We start from the raw sequence: 19,903 nt of genomic DNA on the forward strand, positions 1-19,903 counted from the left end.
ACGGCAGACATGTTTGCGCTGCATGGCTCCTGTACTGGCGCTGAGCTGCCATGATTGATACGAGTTTATTAAGTTAAACTCAAAAAGCAAAGTCCGTTTTAAAAAGCACAACAGAATAACATCCCAGGTTTGTCGAGAGATACGCTGCAGGCTCCCGAATGAGAACATATGGTGGACGGATGACAATATGATGAATATGTTTGGTTTTCCTGTTGAACAACCCTGAGAAATGCTCTTCATTTAGTCAAACAGTTTTAAAGAATAAATGAGGATTCTCAGTTATTCACAAAGCTGTCAGTCAGGCGGTTTAACGTGTTAGATACTTATTACAATTTATCGTTATTATTGATTATTCATGAAAGAAGCACTGGCAAGTTAGGTTACAAAACCAAGATGCAGAAATAAATAGACCATGAAATGAGAGCAAAGACGCGATGTGCAGCTCAGTGATTCAGGGATCTGTGCCCATATCCGAAAGGTTGTGGGTTTCAAATCCTGTGTTCAACAGAATAATCATACACCCACCTATGATATTGCTCTGTCAGCGTGGAAGGGGGTCTCCACGGGTGTGCAGTCATATCACTGTCAGGGCCTTGAGTTATGTACCCCAAAACCAGCCAGCCACAATAACAATCAAAGCAGACAGGCGACTCTCAGATGAGCAGGGCGATGCTAAGTGTGTGTCTCGTAAAACATGCTGCTGACAGTAGACCAGAAGCCTGCCCTTATCGCAGCTGTGCATCCCATCCTCTGTGCTACAGAGCTTTCACCTTGTGCCTCCACATCTTCTCCTTTCACAAATGCTTCCATTATATGTGCGCCAGAAGCCAGACATGAGCAGCAAAACCAAAAGCTTGGTATGTAATTTGACTGAAAAAAAGATTATCGTTTACTCAATTCTAAAGGCAACTAAATACATTTACAGCTGCACTCTATCAAGGTGGAAAGGACTGGCTCATCTTGTTTGAAGGCCTGGAACATCTCTCCATCACGCGGCAGATTGTTCATGTGTGACTCTATCAGTCAAGGTGTCTGTATGCCATTTCCAGGCTGCAGAATTCATTGTCAACATTTCCCAGCATGACACATATATGGTGCGTGCAGTTTAATTGGTCGGAGAGGGGTGTAGGTGGTTCTAGTTGGGAGTTATATAGTAGAGTGTGATAAACGGCCTGAGCTTCTGAGCCTAGGCCATGCAATTTATTTGTTAAATGTTCTGCACTCACAGTACAATAGTGATCACCCAGGTGCTGAAACTACATTTGTTGTGGTCTGGCCTGATGCGTCCGTCAATGGGCACGGGGTAATAGCAACACGCGTTACTGCACATCCATTATTTATCAGCCGTGTCCCTGCTGATTGCTTATTCTGTGCTGCTGAAACTGGTCAGGGAATTCTTTTAACTTCGGATGAGGAAAGTCTACATCTGCCCCGCTGATGACCAGGTGGCGGTCTCCGAGGACACAGGTGACGCGAGTGACGCGATAACAGTGTGGTTAACAGAAGCCGGGACCCGCGTGATGTCACCCCTGCTGACCCGCCAGCGACAACGACTCAAGGGTAAGAGTCTTGAGCTGGCAAATGTGACATTTAATATCATGCTTTCTAACTGTGAATGTATGTTTATTAGGATTTGTGCTTTATGTTGCAATTTCCTTGGGTTTATTCGCTCGTATCCCATTTACCGCTTGCTGACGCTTACGACGCTGCATCTTGCAAACCGAATCGGGTGAAGACTGATGTCTTTATTTTCCATTTTGGTGCAGTCACTTGTGATTTGCATAATAAATTAAGCCAATTGAATTTGGCACCCCCTGTTTTTCACTGTTTAGGTTCTGCTGCCCCTTTGCAGCAGTTGGGTTCTTTGTACGTAAGATGATGCTGTGAAAAGCTGTAATTAGTAAATTTACTTGGGGCGAGAACTGTTAGGGTACGCACACATTCTTGTGTATCGCAATTACTGGCAGCAGAAGAGAGTTACAGTCCATGGGAAAGTGGATCCTGGACTGAGGGCTCTCATTTGTGCAGAGGAGTACAGCCGAGACGATGAACTTAAAGCGAGGATTATGTCCTCGGCAAATCAGCCGTCAGGACGGCTACACTGTAGCTTCATGACTCTAGAGACCACTGTCAGCTGGAAGTTAAACGCACATCTACGACAGGAGCAAACAGTGAAATCACAAAGAGCGACGGTCTGGCAACGCAGGGGCTGGAATGGCTGGGCACCGAGGGTCGGGCAGTATATCGTCCCGAATGAGGTGCGGTGGAAGCGGCGTTGCCCCGGGAGAGGGGTGGTTTCTATGCAGAGCTGCTGGCTACGAGAACGCCAACAATGGCGCAAGACAAATCACTCAGGGAACGAGTTCCATTCTCTGCATGCCTTTCACTGGGATTTGGATGAGAGCCAAATCGGCTGCCCTTTGAAAGTCTGAGGAAAAAAAGCAGGCTGTTCTTCTCCATCTTTTGCCTCCGGGCTGGTATCCAAAGGTACCGCGGGGACAGAGGTTCACTGCCAGACTGCCTGACTGCTGTCAGGACGCATCGGCCCACCGGCCAACCCCAACCGGCTCCCTTTATCCAACACTAACGAGAGCCGAAAAGGGGAGGCGCCCATACATATTTCATGGATACACAATTTCAGGCCAAAGGCTCAAACGGGCAAAACCAGATCTTTGGGTGGACATGACGATGGAGAGCGACTGAGAGAGCGACTGTGAGCCCAATCAACATACACAGACCCTTCCCTAAGGCTCTGAACTGAAACATACCCAAAAACCACCCTTTGCCAAATACGGGACACAGCCTACCGCTGCAAAGCCAGCCTTGATTAACCTCTCTTCTTCAAATGCACTGATTAATTACACCAGTGCTACCCAATCCTGTCCTCAGGGACCTCCAGATAGTCCGCATTTTTGCTCCCTTCCTGCTCTGTGCCAGACAGTCCGCATTTTTGCTCCCTTCCAGCTACTGGGAGCAAAACCGTGAACTGCCTATGGGTCCCTGAGAACCGGACTGAGAAACACTGAATTACAGTAAACAGGAGTGAAACACACTGAACACCCCAGTACTTAATCACACTATGGGTCTGACAAGCACTTGATAATGCTTTTAAGGCAGCGTTTCCCAATCTGGGAACCTGGGAGAAAGCAAAACTGTGGACCGTCTAGCATAGAGCAGGAAGGGAGCAAAAATGTGGACCGTCTGGCAGTCCTCGAGGACTGGATTGGGAAACATTGCCTAAAAAAAAAAATGATAGAAACGTATAAAAATATATACATTACCATGCCTACAGTCTGAAGTCAGATAAACATCCTTATACTGATGCACACTTACATTTGCATTTAAGCATTGGCCAGCAGCTTCTCTCCAAAGGGATGCACATGTAGATAATACCTCCTGAGCAGACATACACATACATATTCATGGCCCATCCTTCAGATGCAGGTTCTGTGCTTCAGTTTTCTGAAGCTGGGCTCTGTCCCAAGGCTGCTGAGGGGTCACTTACACATTCAGCATAGCTATAATCAGCAGATAAGGACACTCGACAGGGCTGATCTCAGCGACGCCCTCCGTGAAGAGTAAACACTCCTTTATCGCTGAAATATTACTGCCAAGGGGTCCGCCCAGAGCTGTCAAGACGATTTTTTTGCTTCTTTCTGCACCATATTTAACAGAAGATGGGGTCATGGGTAAGTTGGGCTGAGAAGGCCCTCCCCAACCCATGGCACCTCTATAATGTGGATTCTGCCCCAGGTGAGGCCAGCGTGAGGGAGAGAGCAGCTGCACACCACAGGCGTCTGGCGGTTTAGCTCTCAGCTACCTCACGTGTTTTACCTCACAGCGCCGCCGGCCCCAGATAGACCAGGAGGTGGCTGAAAGGTGACCTCTACCCCCGGCTCAGATCTGTAACGAAGGCCGTGGGTTGGGGAGGAATGAGCTGTTACTCTGAAAGTGTCTTTGGGTCCTTTCTTCAGGAATAGGGAGCAGCTCGGGAGAAGTTTCGATAAAACACCAAAGATCACTCAAGCCCAGCAAACTGTAAGCAGTGGCATTCATTAAGATTTTATGAGATGCTCCCACTAGTGTCTCTCTGTCTTCTTCAGAAGAAGCAGAAACTGTGGACCTAAGAAGATTATGTGAGGCCGTTTCCTCCTCTGCTCTCTCCCTGGCCGTCCCAGCGATGCGAAGACGCTCGGCTCATGAGTGTAAATGGAGAGTCTGTCATGTCAGTGGCGTATCCGGTGGCCATCCGCTGCCCTTTGGCTAGATGCAAGAGGCAGTGAGAGCCTGACTGACTGGTGGCTTGACAGCTGGAGCTGTTTGATGGGTTTTAACGATTCTCCCATTGCCCTCCTCAGCCCATAGTGAGGTCAATCCTCCTTCCTGTGTCCTGCAGTGCGGTCTGCTATGGAAGGTACCAGAACACAGCCAGCACCAGCATCGGCCCACCTTCCTGCAGTGTAGTCTGGCCATACCCCCCCCCCCCACTCCAGTCACAATTAACGGATCTGAGGTCACCCGTAGATGAAAAACCCACAGGCCGGGGGCGGGGGGGGGGGGGGGGGAGGGGGGGGCGTCACGGTCACAGAGCGATTTCAAAGAGCGATTTCACAACCATGGCATGCCATCAGCAACGAGGTGAATTCATCGAGCGGACAGTCGTCCTCCACTGCAGAGCCAGCAAGGCCAGTGAGGATATATGAGGAAGCAGTTTTCAAATCTGCAAGATATAGATCAGCGTCTGTGCGACTTAGTGCCTGGCGGAGCCGCACTGCATCACACCCACTGCATTTATTTGTTCAGCAGACGCTTTTGTCCCAGAGAGGATCAGAGAGCGGGGTCAGCCAGTGCCCTGGGACAATTGGGGTTAAGGGCTTTGCTCGAGGCTGCAATCGTGAAATCACTGCCAGACACAGGATCTGAACCAGCGACTGTCCAATCAGGGTCCACTAAAGGCTCATCACTAAGCTGTGAAAATGGGCAAGCAACTTGACATCAGACCTCTGTACCTGTAAACAAAAGCTACACTGTAGCACAAAACATTAAAAGAAAAAATGCATCACATTATATATAATTATATTAAAATATGTGGCAATATCTACTGAGACTGACAGAAAGAAAATAGAAATGTCTGTCCGATTTCAATATTAATTGCCATGAATATATCCCTTCTGCTGATGCTAACCCCCCTCGCGTTTTTAAATGTAAAAAAGGTCACAGTTCAAAAACGTGCTTTTCGTTTGCTTTAAGCGACTTCCGTGGTGGTGAGGATAGAGGGATGCAGCTATTCTGTCACATCTGTATGAAAAACACATACTGTTTTTTTTCTCCACTTGGCTTTTCGTCATTTGTTCTTTTATTGATGGTACTTGCTAAAGTTGGATAGATGCGAAAGTTAGCACAACTGCAAAGTTTGTTTCGCTTTTTGTAGATGAATCAAAATAACATGTCGGATCGCAGCAAGGCTCGCTAGCTAGCTTGGAAACATGCACTAGTTTGGGGATTTAGGTGAGACTGAGTGATATTTTAGGAATTATAATAAACTACTCTGGGTATGAGGTTCAGCTAGGGGCAGACTTACCCTAAAGCAGGGGTAGGCAGTGGTCTGGGGTGCCCAGAATATACAGAAGTCACATTAATGCCCTCCCCCCTTCTGGCTGTAATGGACTATCCCTTAGATACTTAACCCTCTCCAGCTTCCTTTTCACACTGGAGTGCAGTGCTAGGTTACTGGTCGTTTCATGATCAAGCTAACTGGCTCAAAATTGCCAAACAGTAGAAGAAAATGGTGCAAAGATACAAGATTAACATTGCAAGTCCTGTATCTTTGATACTGTCCCGCTACAGAGGTGGACAAACTGCAAACAGAGGAGGAGAGAACAGAAATAAAAGAATATGTTACACAAAAATTCAAGACTAACCTCAGGCTGGTGTAAGGCCATCCTGGGCTACGGCCTAAGGCCACAGCAAAGATGCAAATGTTCCATATCTTAAATTTGGCCGATCCATCTGCCAGTGAAATACCCCCTCCCCCGATTTTACCAACAGCTCTCCCGCCCCCACCGCTGGCACCCAGGCCTTTGATTAGCATATTATTGGTGTTCCATCATTTTTCATTCTCTCTTGTTACTCTTTCAGCTCCAAAAAATAGCCCCCCCTGGGGGCCCCCAGAAAAGCTGGTCCTTCCCTGGGTACAGCCCATTTTTGGCCAGTTGATGCTGTTTTACTCTGTGCTCTCAGACGAGCAGAAGCCCTTCTCCGCCGTTATGGAGTTCATCATGCCCTTCATCACAGCTGTGGAGGAACTGAATGGTCTGGTATTGAAGAGAGACACATCCATAGATAACATGATTATTCCTCCCTCCCCCTTCTCCTTGAACAGATTTTAAAAAGCACCAACTGGAAGCACCGAGCTGTTTGCATATTTGGAGAGTAACAGAATTATATTTGCACAGGAGGAGTCTGTGCTACCCAGTGAAGGGGGGGACCTTTTTGCTCAGATTCAGTTTGGAAGCCCAGGGAACCAAGAGTCATATCTCAGAACAAGTAATTACATTATCTCTGTAAATGATGCATTTCTCATTTGGCAGTAGGAATAATTTATTCGCACACTGGGCCGTTTCTTTTTATTCATGGAGTTGATCCATAGTCCCCACCTCCTTAATCTTGTTAATGTGTTTTCCTTTGTCTGCTTTCATTCCGGCAGAGCGTTTCAATTAAGGGGCCGCAGTTGCTGCTGTGTCCGTCTCAATGGCTAAGCCCCTCCCCCTCGACCACGCCCCTCCCACTCGACCACGCCCCCAACACACAGAGTTGCCGGCTTTGCTTTCCCCCCCACCACCATGGACTGGAGACCCGCAGGTTATGAAAGCACCTTAAGTCTTTGTAATACCAGAGTTCCGTGGGTGACTATGTTCATTACAGCTGTCTAGTTCTACCAGCACTGGCACCATTGCATTTTGTGCTCCACTGTATGATGAGGCAGGCCACCATTTATTCACCAGGTTCGGGTGAAGTCAGGTGACAGGTCTTTTCTTTGTCAGCAGCATTTCTCAGCCTGGCCCTTGGGGACCCCCAGATGGCCCACATGTTTGCTCCCTCCCAGCTCCCTGCCAGACAGCCTACATTTACCAGGAGCTGGGAGGGAGCAAAAATGGGGACCGGCTTGAGAAACACCGCCATATAGTACGTATAAATACTGTATACTGTAATCTGAGTTTCATCAGCTTCAGTAACACCAAAGGAAGCTAATTTCCCTGGGAATTTTATTTGGAAACACACCCAAACCTAAGACTGCATTTGTCGAAATACTATCGACTTGGATCTGTGCCTGTTATTGGAAGGTTGTCGATTCAAATGCCAGACTTTGCAGAGTGATTTCCCTGTTGGGACCCTGAGCAAGAGGCTTAACCATAACCGATCCTGACCCTGCTGTCCCGCTTGTGTGCCGCTTTGGATGAAAGCACTTGGAACATACATACGTTTAAAAAATAGATGTCTTTTTAAATTGATATTATCAAATTCTGTTGAATAACCATCAAGAAATACCTACAAGGTAGGAAATACTGAATTAAAATTTGAAAATGTACACAAAAGCAATGTGGTACAAGTTGTATTTAATATTCATTCCTCGATTTTTCAACTGCTGGTCCAGTGTGAGGTCACAGAAGAGGCCAGAGACTGTCCCAGGCAGCACAGGGACGGCCTGGACGGCATGTCAGTCCATCACAGGCCTGCATTTATCATTTATCTCCTTTCAGTAACCCCAAAGGAAGCTAATTTCCCTGGAAATTTTATTTAGAAACACACCCAAACCTAAGAGTGCATTTGTCGAAATACTATCGACTTCCCCGATATCAGGGTCCGATATTTACCTCTTTGTCCAAATAAGCACATCCCCAAGCAGACATTACCACGCTAGCCCCAGGCGTTGCTATAATCGATAATGCTAACGAGTTTCAAAATGCACATCATTCTAAATGTCATCTTATGCACAGCATATCGGCATCCCTCATTCAGTGCCCGCGGTGGCGATTCTGAGCCCACCCTGCGAGATCCTCTGAGCCGCAAACCTTATCTCAGAGACACAGTCAGTGGACGATCGCTTATTCGGAAAGCAAAACCTTGCGCACAGAGCAGGAGAGCGATATTCGCAGCATCCTATTAAAAGCCCTGAGCCGCAGCGTGAGGTCACTTCCTTTGAGGTTTTCCCATCGCCTGATGACCGCTGAAGATTCTTCCTCACAATAATCCTCAGCTTTGCCATAAAAATCCACAGCACCCTTACAGTCCTCCCCTGTCTCCCTCTGAGATCTTACTCCCTACTCTTTTTTCTTCACCGTTCTTTCCCTCCATTCCTCTCTCTCTCCGTCCCTCTCTCTTTCTCTCTCTCCCCATCCCCCCGTCACAGTCTCTCTGTCCCTATCACTCCAGACAGAATTCCACTGTCGGGTGGAACCCCATGATGACCATGACCATGCAGCAGACAGGAATCCCCGGTCACAGGAATCCCTGGACTCTTGGTGCATGGGGGGGGGGGTGGGGTGGGTGGGGGGGCATGTCATACTTATAGAAAATGTCATTGAAGGACGTTCGCGGGCAGGATCTGGGCCTCATACTCAGGGATTCTGGCATGTTCTGGAGGACTTCCACCACTACTTTCAACAGCCTGCACCCCCAGAGCTGCTCACTGCAGCGTAAGCAGAACGGCGCATGTGGATGGGAGCAGGTCCCTCTGAATACGCTCTGGTGAGCGAGATCATCCTGAATCTGATCTGCTGATCCCTGAACCCCATGGGGATATGCTGTGACCATGCTATGAACCAGAACGTTGCAAAAACGATGTACATCAATGTCTTAAGCAGTGGTGTGTAGCTCAGTGGGTTAGTTTTGATCTGTGCCTGTTATCGGAAGGTTGTCGATTCAAATGCCAGACTTTGCAGAGTGATTTCACTGTTGGGACCCTGAGCAAGGGGCTTAACCATAACCGATCCTGACCCTGCTGTCCCGCTTGTGTGCTGCTTTGGATGAAAGCACTTGGAACATACATACGTTTAAAAAATTGATGTCTTTTTAAACTGATATTACCAGATTCTGTTGAATAAGCATCATCAAGAAATACCTTGGTAGGAAAGTACAATACAAATACAACATTTATCATTTATCAAATACAAGGTAGGAAATACTGAATTAAAATTTGAAAATGTACACAAAAGCAATGTGGTACAAGTTGTATTTAATATTCATTCCTCGATTTTTCAACTGCTGGTCCAGTGTGAGATCACAGAAGAGGCCAGAGACAGCACAGGGACGGCCTGGACGGCATGTCAGTCCATCACAGGCCTGCATTTATCATTTATCTCCTTTCGGTCCATATGTATGTCCGAGGTCAATAAGCCAGAAAGGGACCATCAATAGGAGTGTAGCAGGGATCTACCATTGAGTGTAATCCAGGGTGGAAACAGTGTGGGTCGAACCATTCTAAATGTCACATAATTTTCTTAGCTTGAAACTCTGTTGCTGTAGGAAGACATTTTATTAGTTTCACTATCCATTACTTTGTCCTGCTGTAATTAACACACACGACTGTTTAACTCTTGCTGGAGAAGCTTCAGCCACTAGCGCACTCAGACGCTAACAGCATCACCTATTTTGATAAGCCGCCGTTCAACACCAAAGCTGCTAATTACAAAGCAGTCAAGAATGCAACAAACACTTAGCGAAGTGGTTCTGTTCTCCCTTGACTACAAATCCCAGAATGCTTGTTAAATCTGTGATTAAGGGGTTAATGTGTATAAATAACACCCCCATGGGTCATGCAAATTTACATGTCCCATCTACACATTTATTACCCCAGTTCCCAGGCTGAAAAATTTACAATCAGATCATGCCCTCTGCCCCCCTCCATTCTCAGTGTTTTTTCTTAAAAGGTGTGACACAGGCAGTCATCTCTGACTGGCATTCATCACTGGGCAAGGTTTCCGGGACGTCATGTCACTGCGCTAATGCAGGAAACGCACGCGGGGATAGGAGCTGTTCTTCCGGAACGTTCCGGGGACGAGTCGACCGCCTCCCCGACGGCGCTAAATGGAACGCAGCACGGCCGGTGAATTGAAGCTGACAGCGATGACGGCAGCCGTCAGGAGGATGACGAGCGATTTGCGGTTCGTCTCCGAGCTAAACACCTACAGGAGGAGGACTGTCAGGATGGCGGGGGCTGCTTAAACCACCTCAGGGTGCAGCACTATCCTCAATCGCTCACGGTCGGCATAATTCTGAGCTTTGACTGTGTGTCACACACATTCTCGGTTGACAAAAGCCACCTTTCTTGGTGTAAAGTGCAAGACCACGGGAGAAAAAACCCTGCTGCTTCGGGACAATGCTGCATTGACGTCCTGCTGCTGTGTGTACGTTTAACATCTATACAGCTTCAGTTTTCTTATTCTAACAACTGAAAGGATCAAGGACACAAGGATCTGGATGAAATTTCAACAGGAAAAAAAGAGTGTTCAGCTTTAAAAAAGCAAATTTATAATTATGGTGCTGGTAAAGGAGCTGAGTTATTGATGGACTGTGGTTTTGTGCAAAGAGTTGCTGAAATGTTTTTATAACTGACTGGTAAAGATTAGAAAATGACTTGAGGGAGCCCATTCATTTTACACAAGTCAAGATTCATGGAGAAAAAAACAGCAGTTTGAATTTACAGGTCTGACTAGTTTTAAGTATTGCGGATTTCAAAGAATAAAATCATTCTGTATTGTGTCAGGAAAACAGGAAGACGAAACAAGCGAGGAATATCATTGGAATAGGTGGAAGAGGCCATTTCCTGGCCAACTGATCACATGACCAGAGAGATCACATGTCAGGTGACATGGAAGGGTGACATGGGACCTTGGAATGGATGAGGTCTGGGTTGTGCTGTAGAACAGTTGCAGGGGGCAGGCGGACTGCGCAGGATGTCAGACACCTGAATTGTCTTTACACTCAAGTGTTATCAGACTTGCCCCCCCCACCCCACCCATCATCAGACCTTCGGGGGGCAACAGAAGACCAGTCAGAGGTCATCTCAAGCCATTGGTTATTTTCCCAATGGAGTGACATGAGAGGTGCTGTACTGACGTCAGGCAGCAAAAGCGGAGATGTTAGCCCCCCCAGAGGGCTGCGGTTTCAGCGCGGACCAACGGCTCTCTGCTTATCTCGCTTTATAATCAGTCCTCAGCACTTATGGGCGCAGCCTATTCTGCTGTATCAGATTGACATTGGGTCATGTAGAAATAATTCCAATTAAGCTGAAAAACCCGCAGGAACACCTGCCGGCATGTCAAGCTACCTGCTGGGCTGGTGGGTTTCAGCTGCTGACGTGCTTGGCGAAGTAGCTCCTCCTGAAGGCCGTCCTGCCTGCGTACAGCTGGATAAACAGCGCGACAGACGCTGCATCCGCCATCACTTGCATTTATGGACTTTTTAGTTAAGACTTGAGGCGCGTGTCAGTCGTTAGCTGAGCTGTAGCATACAGTAGAATAGCGTGTTAAACACCCCCGTCCGTGAGCCATCTGCTGTTGTGGCCTCAGAATGCCCATTTCAGCACCGCCGCTCCACACCAGGCTGTTAGTCCGCATCACTCTCTCCCCGGGAGGGGGGGGGGGGTTCCCGTCAAGAATTGGGAACCATTTGCCCCCCCCCCCTAAATCCCTGCCCTCCTCATGGATGTTTACGGCTGCAGCTTCCCAGGAAAGCTGCCAGCGAGGGAATCCTGACTGGGGGGGGGGGGGGGGGGGGGGAGTGGCTACCTTGGCCCCCCCGCGTAAGGGTAATCATGACAGATGGCTGAGGGTCCTCACTTCACCTAGAACCGTGGACGATCAGGACAAGACGCCTGGTCCATCACCGGGAGCCTGACAGACAGGCAGAGGGTGATGAGTCGCTGAGAAGCAGCCGGTCTGGATGGGGCGCAGTGGGCCTCAGCGTTTGCAGGAAGGCAGGCAGGCTTCCGGCTCGGGGCTGCGGACAGCCCGCTGCTCTCTGGAAAGATTCCAGTTGACAGTTTGAAAGATGGAAGGGGGGGGTTTGGGGAGGGCGTACTTATCCCAGCACTGCTCCGGAACCTTTTAGCACTTCTAAGTCTCCTCAGGAATTTGGCCGCAGACCAGCAGGCAGGCGAGGGACAGGAAGGCAGTAAGGAAGAGCAGAGTGGGGGCAGCAACCGGGAGCGAGAGTTTCAGAATGCTGCTTTACCGAGGTTCCGGCAAATTCCGCAGGATTGTGGGGGCATGACTGCTCAGTGAGAGATGGGGGAGCACTGTGAAGGTCAAGTAAGTACACTTCAGTCAAACACTGATAAATGCTAAGAAATACTGAATGGTAGAATAGAAGTGAAATCTCTTCAGATGCATTATCATACTTATTATACGTATATTTATATTATACATATTATTACTCTGTACATTCATCCATCTATCCATCCATCCAGGGGTGGATCTACAGTGCGGTCAGTGCTGCCACCCCTGTTGCCATCACACAAACAATAAAAACGAAATATGGATCATTTTATTTTCTAAGTGGAACCACAGAAGAGACAAGGTTGGCCGAGCCACCCCCCCATGAATATAACCAGCCCCCCCGATGGCCGCCCTAATCAAGATGATTGGTAGGTGCGACTCCATACATCCATTCAACTGCTTACAACTTTGTGTGTGTGTGGGGGGGGAGATTATTCTGTATAAATCATTTTAATTTGCTGATGTTAGGTGACTGACAGTCAGCTCACCTGGACTGTAGCACCTGATTGTTCGGGGATTCCAATGGCATTCCTGCTATTACGTCTCTGCCCCCCCAATCCTCACAGCAGATAATACCTCTACATCATGGTACTGTCTCGCCCTGAGTGTTTGCTGTCCCTACCGCCGTCACCCCCCCAAGTTCAGAGGAGACTAACCCAACTCTCCATCTACTGTGGCCCATCCACTAAATCCTGCACCTTCCAAGGGTGCCCCATTCTACACCCTTTATGGCTTGGGAGGGTTTGGGGGGGGGGGGGGGGCACTGTGGTGGGGGGTGTTATTATATTTTGTACTACTGCTGGACTGCCAAGAAAATGTCCTCAGTGGGGGACCAAATAACGTCTCTTCTAATCTAATATAGAAATTATTTGATTATAAGAAATTATATTCAGTTCTGCAGGAATAAGTCACACGTCATTAGTAGCAGGCTTTCCTACTGCAGGCTTTCGTTAGAGCGATTATAGGGGGAAAGAGACTGGGCTGTGAGCGATGAGAGGCTGTGCTCAGAAACGGCCTCGTTGCAAAGCGAACCGGCTGACATTTGCAGAAGAATGGCCCCTCCTCATGGCCTGTGAAACGCTGCCGCTCGCTTCCTTCTATTTCCAGGGACATTAATATCGAGGAGCCCCCCCCCCCACCACCATAGTCCCCTGCTTTTCATCAGGACTACAGATCAGTGCACAGGATGGGGAGCTGAGAAAGAGGCAGGGATCTGACCGCCATCACCTCTCCGCCCTGACAACGCCACAGGGGTGACGACGTGATGAGACCCCCCCCTCCCAGACCATGTTCCATTAGCCATTTTGCTAGCAGTGAGTGACGATGGCAGAATGTTGGCAACACTGGACAGGGAAAAAGGATAGCCAATCAGAAATCAGAGCGAAAAAAAAACTACCATTGGAGACCTTACTGGACAAAATTGCTGGAAAATGTGTAAACTGGCTTAGAGGGCACTGGACTTCCACAGGCACCATCTCAGATACACGCATGCTGTCCCCATAAAGCCAGGCGGCCCCCATACATGAACACCACCCTGATGCCTAAGGCACATCCATACACTTACCAGACCGGGGGCCAGCTGCAGCTAACCGACAGAAATATGGATTAAACACACGTTCGTTACAGCGACTGCCCACCATGGAAAGAGTGTAAATAAACGAGTTGAAACAGGAGGAAAATGAAAGAGAAGAAGAAGAATGGGACCAGAGAGAGGGGGCTCCGTATATCACTGCAGCAAAATGGCCCCCAAGAGCCATTACAGACTCTGTAAGGTGTGGGGGTCAGTGGGAGCTGGGAGATTCATGGGACCCCCCTCCCCCCACCACGTTTGTGAGTGAAAATATAGCCCAGGCCAGCACAGGCGTCATCGGCCATGATTTACGGCTCCCTGCGCTCCTCACCTCCCTTAAAGGGAGCTTTATGGGCCACCGCCCCGAACGGGAACTCCGCCACAGCGCTGGCCAATCAGAACGTGGCAGTAGGGAGCGCAAGGCCCCCGCAGCGCATCCAACAGCTCGCCATGGGAAGAACCCACTTTTAACGAAAACAGAAACGCTCGGGCCGATAAAATGCAACGTATTATCGAATCATTACATTTGCATAATTTCAATCACTTGAATGAATAAGATCATGCACGGTGGGTGCAGAAGTTAACACTTCTTGCCGGGAAGGTATTTCATTTTCCCAGAATTCTCAGCCTGCCAACCTGCCCCCTGCATTCCCGTCTGCCATCCCATCACCGCGTCTCCCTTTGGCAACAGTTGTCAACACCATATGCCTGCTATCCCACTTTGCATCTGGGTATAATTATCACATTACCTACCAGAATTAGAGGTGCTGTTGATCAGGTATAATTCCTCACACATAAACACCTCTTTTCTCCTGCTCTCTCGCCCCTTTTCTAACAGACACTCACAGTCCCCATCGTCACATCGCCACCCGATTTTCTGGATAGTGCCGGTTTTCCCACAAAAGTGTCAGGTTTTCATCACAAACCATGTGCCGCATGTTTCTGACCAGGAGGGGGCACCGAGGGGAGGGCGGGGAGAGCAGAAGCTTCTCTTCATCGGACACCCCGGTACTTTCACTTCTATCTCGGCTAATCGGCAGGTGGGACTGGCAGCCCCCCCGTCACCATCCATTTACATGCCTTTCCCCAAGAAATAGATAAAAATACAATATTACTGACAGGAGATCACAGGCCACGCAAGTCTCTGCTCAACGCAGCATGGCTGATCCCACACACACACACACACACACACACACACACAAGCGAACTCGCCTCTGCAGTGGCACAGAATAATCTAGATGTGCTCCAAACAGCAGATGGGCCATGTAAATACCCCCCCCCCCCTTCCCCACATCTCCCTGGGTCTGAGGGAGAAACTACAGCCTCACATTGCTTCTGCGGTTCGTATTCTATCATTCATTCTCCTTGGCTCCTCTTTAACCCTCTCAGAGACAAATCTGCAACAAACAGTTCCTTTTGCAAGGTCATTTATACTGAAACGGTCACGCTCCTTCTTGTGAGTAAAAGCGATGCAGCCAACCCGGAGGCTCGACCCAACAGCCCTCTGGGGTCCAGGGGCCAGCTTTCCATTCTGCTCTGTGATTTGGTGTACAATAGCCTGGCAGAAACTGCAGCCTGGCATTATGGTTGCATTCCCACACTACTGATCCCACTTCCCAGCTCACCGTGTGCCGGCTGGACGTGCACGGTCCCTAGCATGTCGCTAGCCTCCCTTTGCCCGGCGGTAAAATAAAGAAACAGGCATCTGGTTGAGTATATCAAGTCCGAGCAAGACTTCCTGTGGGGTATTTTCTTAAAGAATTCAGACACTGTCCTCTACTGAGGAGGAGAAGTCAGGGGACAAGATGCATGTTTAACGCACATCAAGCTTAGTCAGATCTCTAGATCCCATCTTCTGCACCACTGTTTCCCAGTAAGCAAGGAGCTATTACTTTTCCCAGCCCCACCCCACCCCAAAAAATGACTGGAAATGGCAAAGCTAGTCTAAGGTAATCCAGGCGGGAGTGGTGGTCAGTCAATCACAGAGAAGTTGAGCATGAGACCAGCAGGAGAGGAAGATCTCTGCAGGAGAGTCAACACACACACCAAAGCCTGTGTGTTAGTCCTACATGGTACAGTCTACTCCATCCATCTTCCATAAGTGCTTGTCCAGTGCAGGGTCACAGGTAGCCTGGAGCTCATCACAGGAAGCTCAGGGCACAAGGCTGGGAATTCCCCAGACAGGGTGCCAGTCCATCACACCATATACACTTATTAGAATTTTCCCTTTGGAATCAATAAAGAATTTCTTATACACACATACTAAAGGCAATTTAAAGACACAAGCTGACCCAATCATTATTTTGACCGGCTGGCCATGTTTGTGGAATGGAAAGTGGCTGACGAAGAGGCAGTCCACACCAGGGCGGGAAGAACATCCACGCACTCATGCCATTACCCTCAGCACCGGAGGTGTGAGGCCCCAGCACCAGCCGCCATGGAGCCCAGGTGTGCACCAATTACTGAAAATGTATTACTGTTTACAGCTGGGGCCGGTCATGAGTTTCCAGGGACATCTGGCTGCTTACAGTGGGATCTTGTGTCCCATTGCCCAGGACACCATGCCTGCTCTTTCGCAGCCTTACACGCAATTTCAGTCCCTTACTGGCGGCTGACCTTCTGGAAATTTCCGAAGATTTAAGTCTCAAAAGCTTCACTGACACGCAAATAAAAAAAGATCAGCATTTTTAATGTTTACTATTTGGATAAGCAGCAGAGAAGTAAAAATAAAAGCCACATTATTTTGAGAATCACACAACCATCCCCTGAACTTGACCGTTTTTGCCCTTGAGAAACTATTAGAGCTGCAGCATCCCGTTAATGAAACACCTCCAGCTGGCTTTGCAGAAGAGCCGGTCGGTACAGACTCACCATCTCCTGCCAGCGAGTGAGACACGCCATGGGTTCGCTGGACATGGATCGGGTGGGAAGCTAAATGCAAGTGACAAGCGCTGATTGGTTTTCTCCAGCGAGCTCCGCACACGCAGCCTCAGCAGAGATCAGGTTAAAGTAGAACAACACACTTATTTACACATTATCTGCCTCACTTTGGACAAAAGCCGCTGCCAAATAAATAAATGTCAATGCATACAGAAATGTGTGTTGCGTTGTTTCAAAAGAGGTACCTCACCCTTGTGTTTTATACATACATTAGGAGACAAGGTTTTAAATGGTATCCCTCTGATATTTTTCAACTTTTTGTGGCCAGACAGTAAAGGTACACACACACACACACACACACAAGCACATACTCATACAGGTATTGAGGATTTCACAGGACGCACAAACAAACAAACCACAAACACGCAGGAACCACACTCACATACGCAGAAGGACACAACCGCAAGCTAACAATACTCCTCGTCTTTCGGATATCAGGAGTGGCTTCGGTTGTAGTCTGCAGCATTTAAGCTGAGATGGCTCTGCTGGAATAAAAAGAATGCAAACCAAGTATTTATAGGTAAGCGGATCTTTACAAAGTAAAATATAATATTCAAGGCAGCTCTTAAGCACCTGTGGTCAATAATCGTTTCTGTTTACAGATTGATTTCACGGGCGGGGGGAGGAGGAGCGCTGGCAATCCTCCGCAGGAAAAAAAATGAACCTCACATAAGCCAGGGGGGTTATTTTAGTTTTGTTAATTACTTTTGCCTCCTCAAAGGTGAGGGGGGAAAGTACAGATCTGTTGGGTGCTTTCCGTTGGCTCGGAGTTGCGCTCGCCTGCGGAGACGGGGGCGGCAGACAGCTGTCTGCGCGCAGGTTTGCGCATCGCTCTCCGCAGGTTTCAGGTGAATAACGACACACGCTGAGAAATTAACACCATTAATCAACAGTAAAATATATTCATATATTTTTTCGATGAGGAGGGAGGGAAAGGCAGCATATATTCTCCGCTCTCTTGGATATCCTCCGTCTCCCATCTGCTCCCTGCACGACACCAGTGAAATGAGAGGCATTAGCTAAATTTCCCAGGCTCTCTTTCTGAAGGCGCAGTATGGAGACTTTAAGTTATGTGGCCATTTCTGTCTCTCGCCGCGATTTATGCGCGGCCCGGATAATGCGGGCCTCCTATGAGAAAAAAAAACGCTGCCATAAATCTGCGGCTCATTTCATTGTTGCCTCCACTCCCCCTCTCACCCCCTCGTTTCCCCAGAGGCTTCCGCGCTAGCCTACTCCTCCCGGCCGCTGCCTGGGCGATAGGGCCCCCGCAGAGTTGCTGTGCCAGTGGAGGCGATGTTACCGCCGTGCACAGGGAATACTGAGGCTGATGCAAACCAAAGCAGGGACACCTTCTCTGGACAGCAGACACGCAAGCCGGGACGTGGACTCGATCTGACAGCACACTGAAAAAACACCCGGCATGACACTCTCACTCTTCCACATTTCCAAACCATCCTTTTTTATCAGCTATTAATCTCCAGACTTCTGTTTCATTTTGTTTAAATGCTGTTTCCATGGATTTTAGGACATTTAAAAAGATGCCTGATCATTGTCACATACTGTTCACAGACGACTAGTTTAGTAACCGAATTTAAACGGCCACACCTGTCCTCAAGCCGTTCCTTCTTGTTAAGGTAAATCATACAGATTGTCCTTCACGTAAGCTCAGTTAATCACAGTGGGGAGAACGCAAACATTTCCTGCAGGAGTAAGACGGAAACGTGTTGTTACTTCCAATTATTTAGGAAACATATTTTGAAAAGCACTTTCGGGCATAAACTCTGGGGACTTCATTAGGACTTGTTCATACCTTCTGGGAGATCTGTTTACTCTGAAGTGAGGACGCCAGAACAGCCGCTACTGCACACAGTTTTGCGTGCATATTATTTGGGACCGGATGAAGCAGTTAAAGTTCACTCAAACGCGGATTTTTAAAAATACTCCTCCACCACATATTTAATTAGAGATGCTGCCGTCAGTTTCTGGCATGCTTCAACCACCACCCCCAAAGCCGTACTTATTGATTAAAGGATGCAAGTGAAGAATTGATGATTAATAAATAAACGATCTATTAACTGAACCCAAACACACCTGTATCTTGCAGCGTCTTTCTTAGCAGTGATGCGTTAATGGTTAAGGACGCGCTCTTGTGATTGAAAGGTCGCTGGTTCGAATCCCCGACCAACAAGGTACCACGGAGGTATCCTGAGCAAGGTGCCCCCCCAAGCACTGCGCCCCCGGTTCTGAATTAGCTGTCCCTGGTATGTGACGATATCACATATGGGTTAAATATACAGGACACATTTCGTTGTTGTGTGTGGACAATTAATTATTTTTACTTAAAAAGTATCCCTTTCCACCCGATCACCTATACCACCCCCCAAAAAATTTAAGAAGCACCCAAATAACAAAATACTGTTAAAAACGGAAACATCACAGAGCTTACAATGTGATCTTATTTATCAACCACCTACCAGAAACTTAAATCCAATTCAACAAAATTATTGCCGCAAAACGACGGCGTTCGTTACAAGCAAAACGCGCCACCGCAAAAGTACAATGAAAATCTTGCTGTGTTTTATAATAACTAAATAATGATTTCGCCCCGGTTGGCATAAAAAATAAATGAAACGTAAAAAATGCATGAAACTTACTCTCTCGACTTCTTGTGAATTACAACAAGAGGAGATGATAAAATAATATGCCAGCAGAAGATAAATGGGGGGGGGGGGGAATCTTTTCCAGCTCAATAAAGTCATAAAGGTGCATGTCTGGCATCTTCTCCATCCTCGACACGGACTTTTTTACTCACCTTTCCCAGCAAGGACGCTGTGCAGCCCCAGTGCACCCAGAACCAAAACCAACACCGGCCGTAATCTCAGCATCTTCTGCGGCCAGATCTCCTCCAGTCCTGCTCCTTCCTCCTGTCTTCAGTACCGGTAAATCTGCGGGAAACGTAGACGGATCAAGAGTCCCCGGTATCGGAGATCAGGGCGGGCACACACTGTACAGATCTGATGTCTTGGGTGCCAAGATGAGGTGGCACTGAATCTCAGTATAGCGCCCCGCAACTACGTCACTCCGAGAACAGCTACTGATATAAATACGAGATCCA

The 19,903-nt window shown here is 48.2% G+C and overlaps 1 protein-coding gene across 1 annotated transcript in view; it reads right to left on the reverse strand.

Annotated features, from left to right (window-relative positions):
• The window catches only part of LOC125716725 (calsyntenin-2-like), a 91,884-nt gene extending 71,981 nt beyond the window's left edge, over positions 1–19,903 (reverse strand). The window contains exon 1 of the mRNA XM_048989352.1: positions 19,601–19,903. Coding sequence (XP_048845309.1) covers positions 19,601–19,673 — 73 coding nt within the window. The 5' untranslated portion in view covers positions 19,674–19,903. The remainder of the gene's footprint in view (positions 1–19,600) is intronic.

This window comes from Brienomyrus brachyistius, chromosome 21 (genome assembly GCF_023856365.1).
Source record: "Brienomyrus brachyistius isolate T26 chromosome 21, BBRACH_0.4, whole genome shotgun sequence".
Taxonomy (NCBI): Eukaryota; Metazoa; Chordata; class Actinopteri; order Osteoglossiformes; family Mormyridae; genus Brienomyrus; species Brienomyrus brachyistius.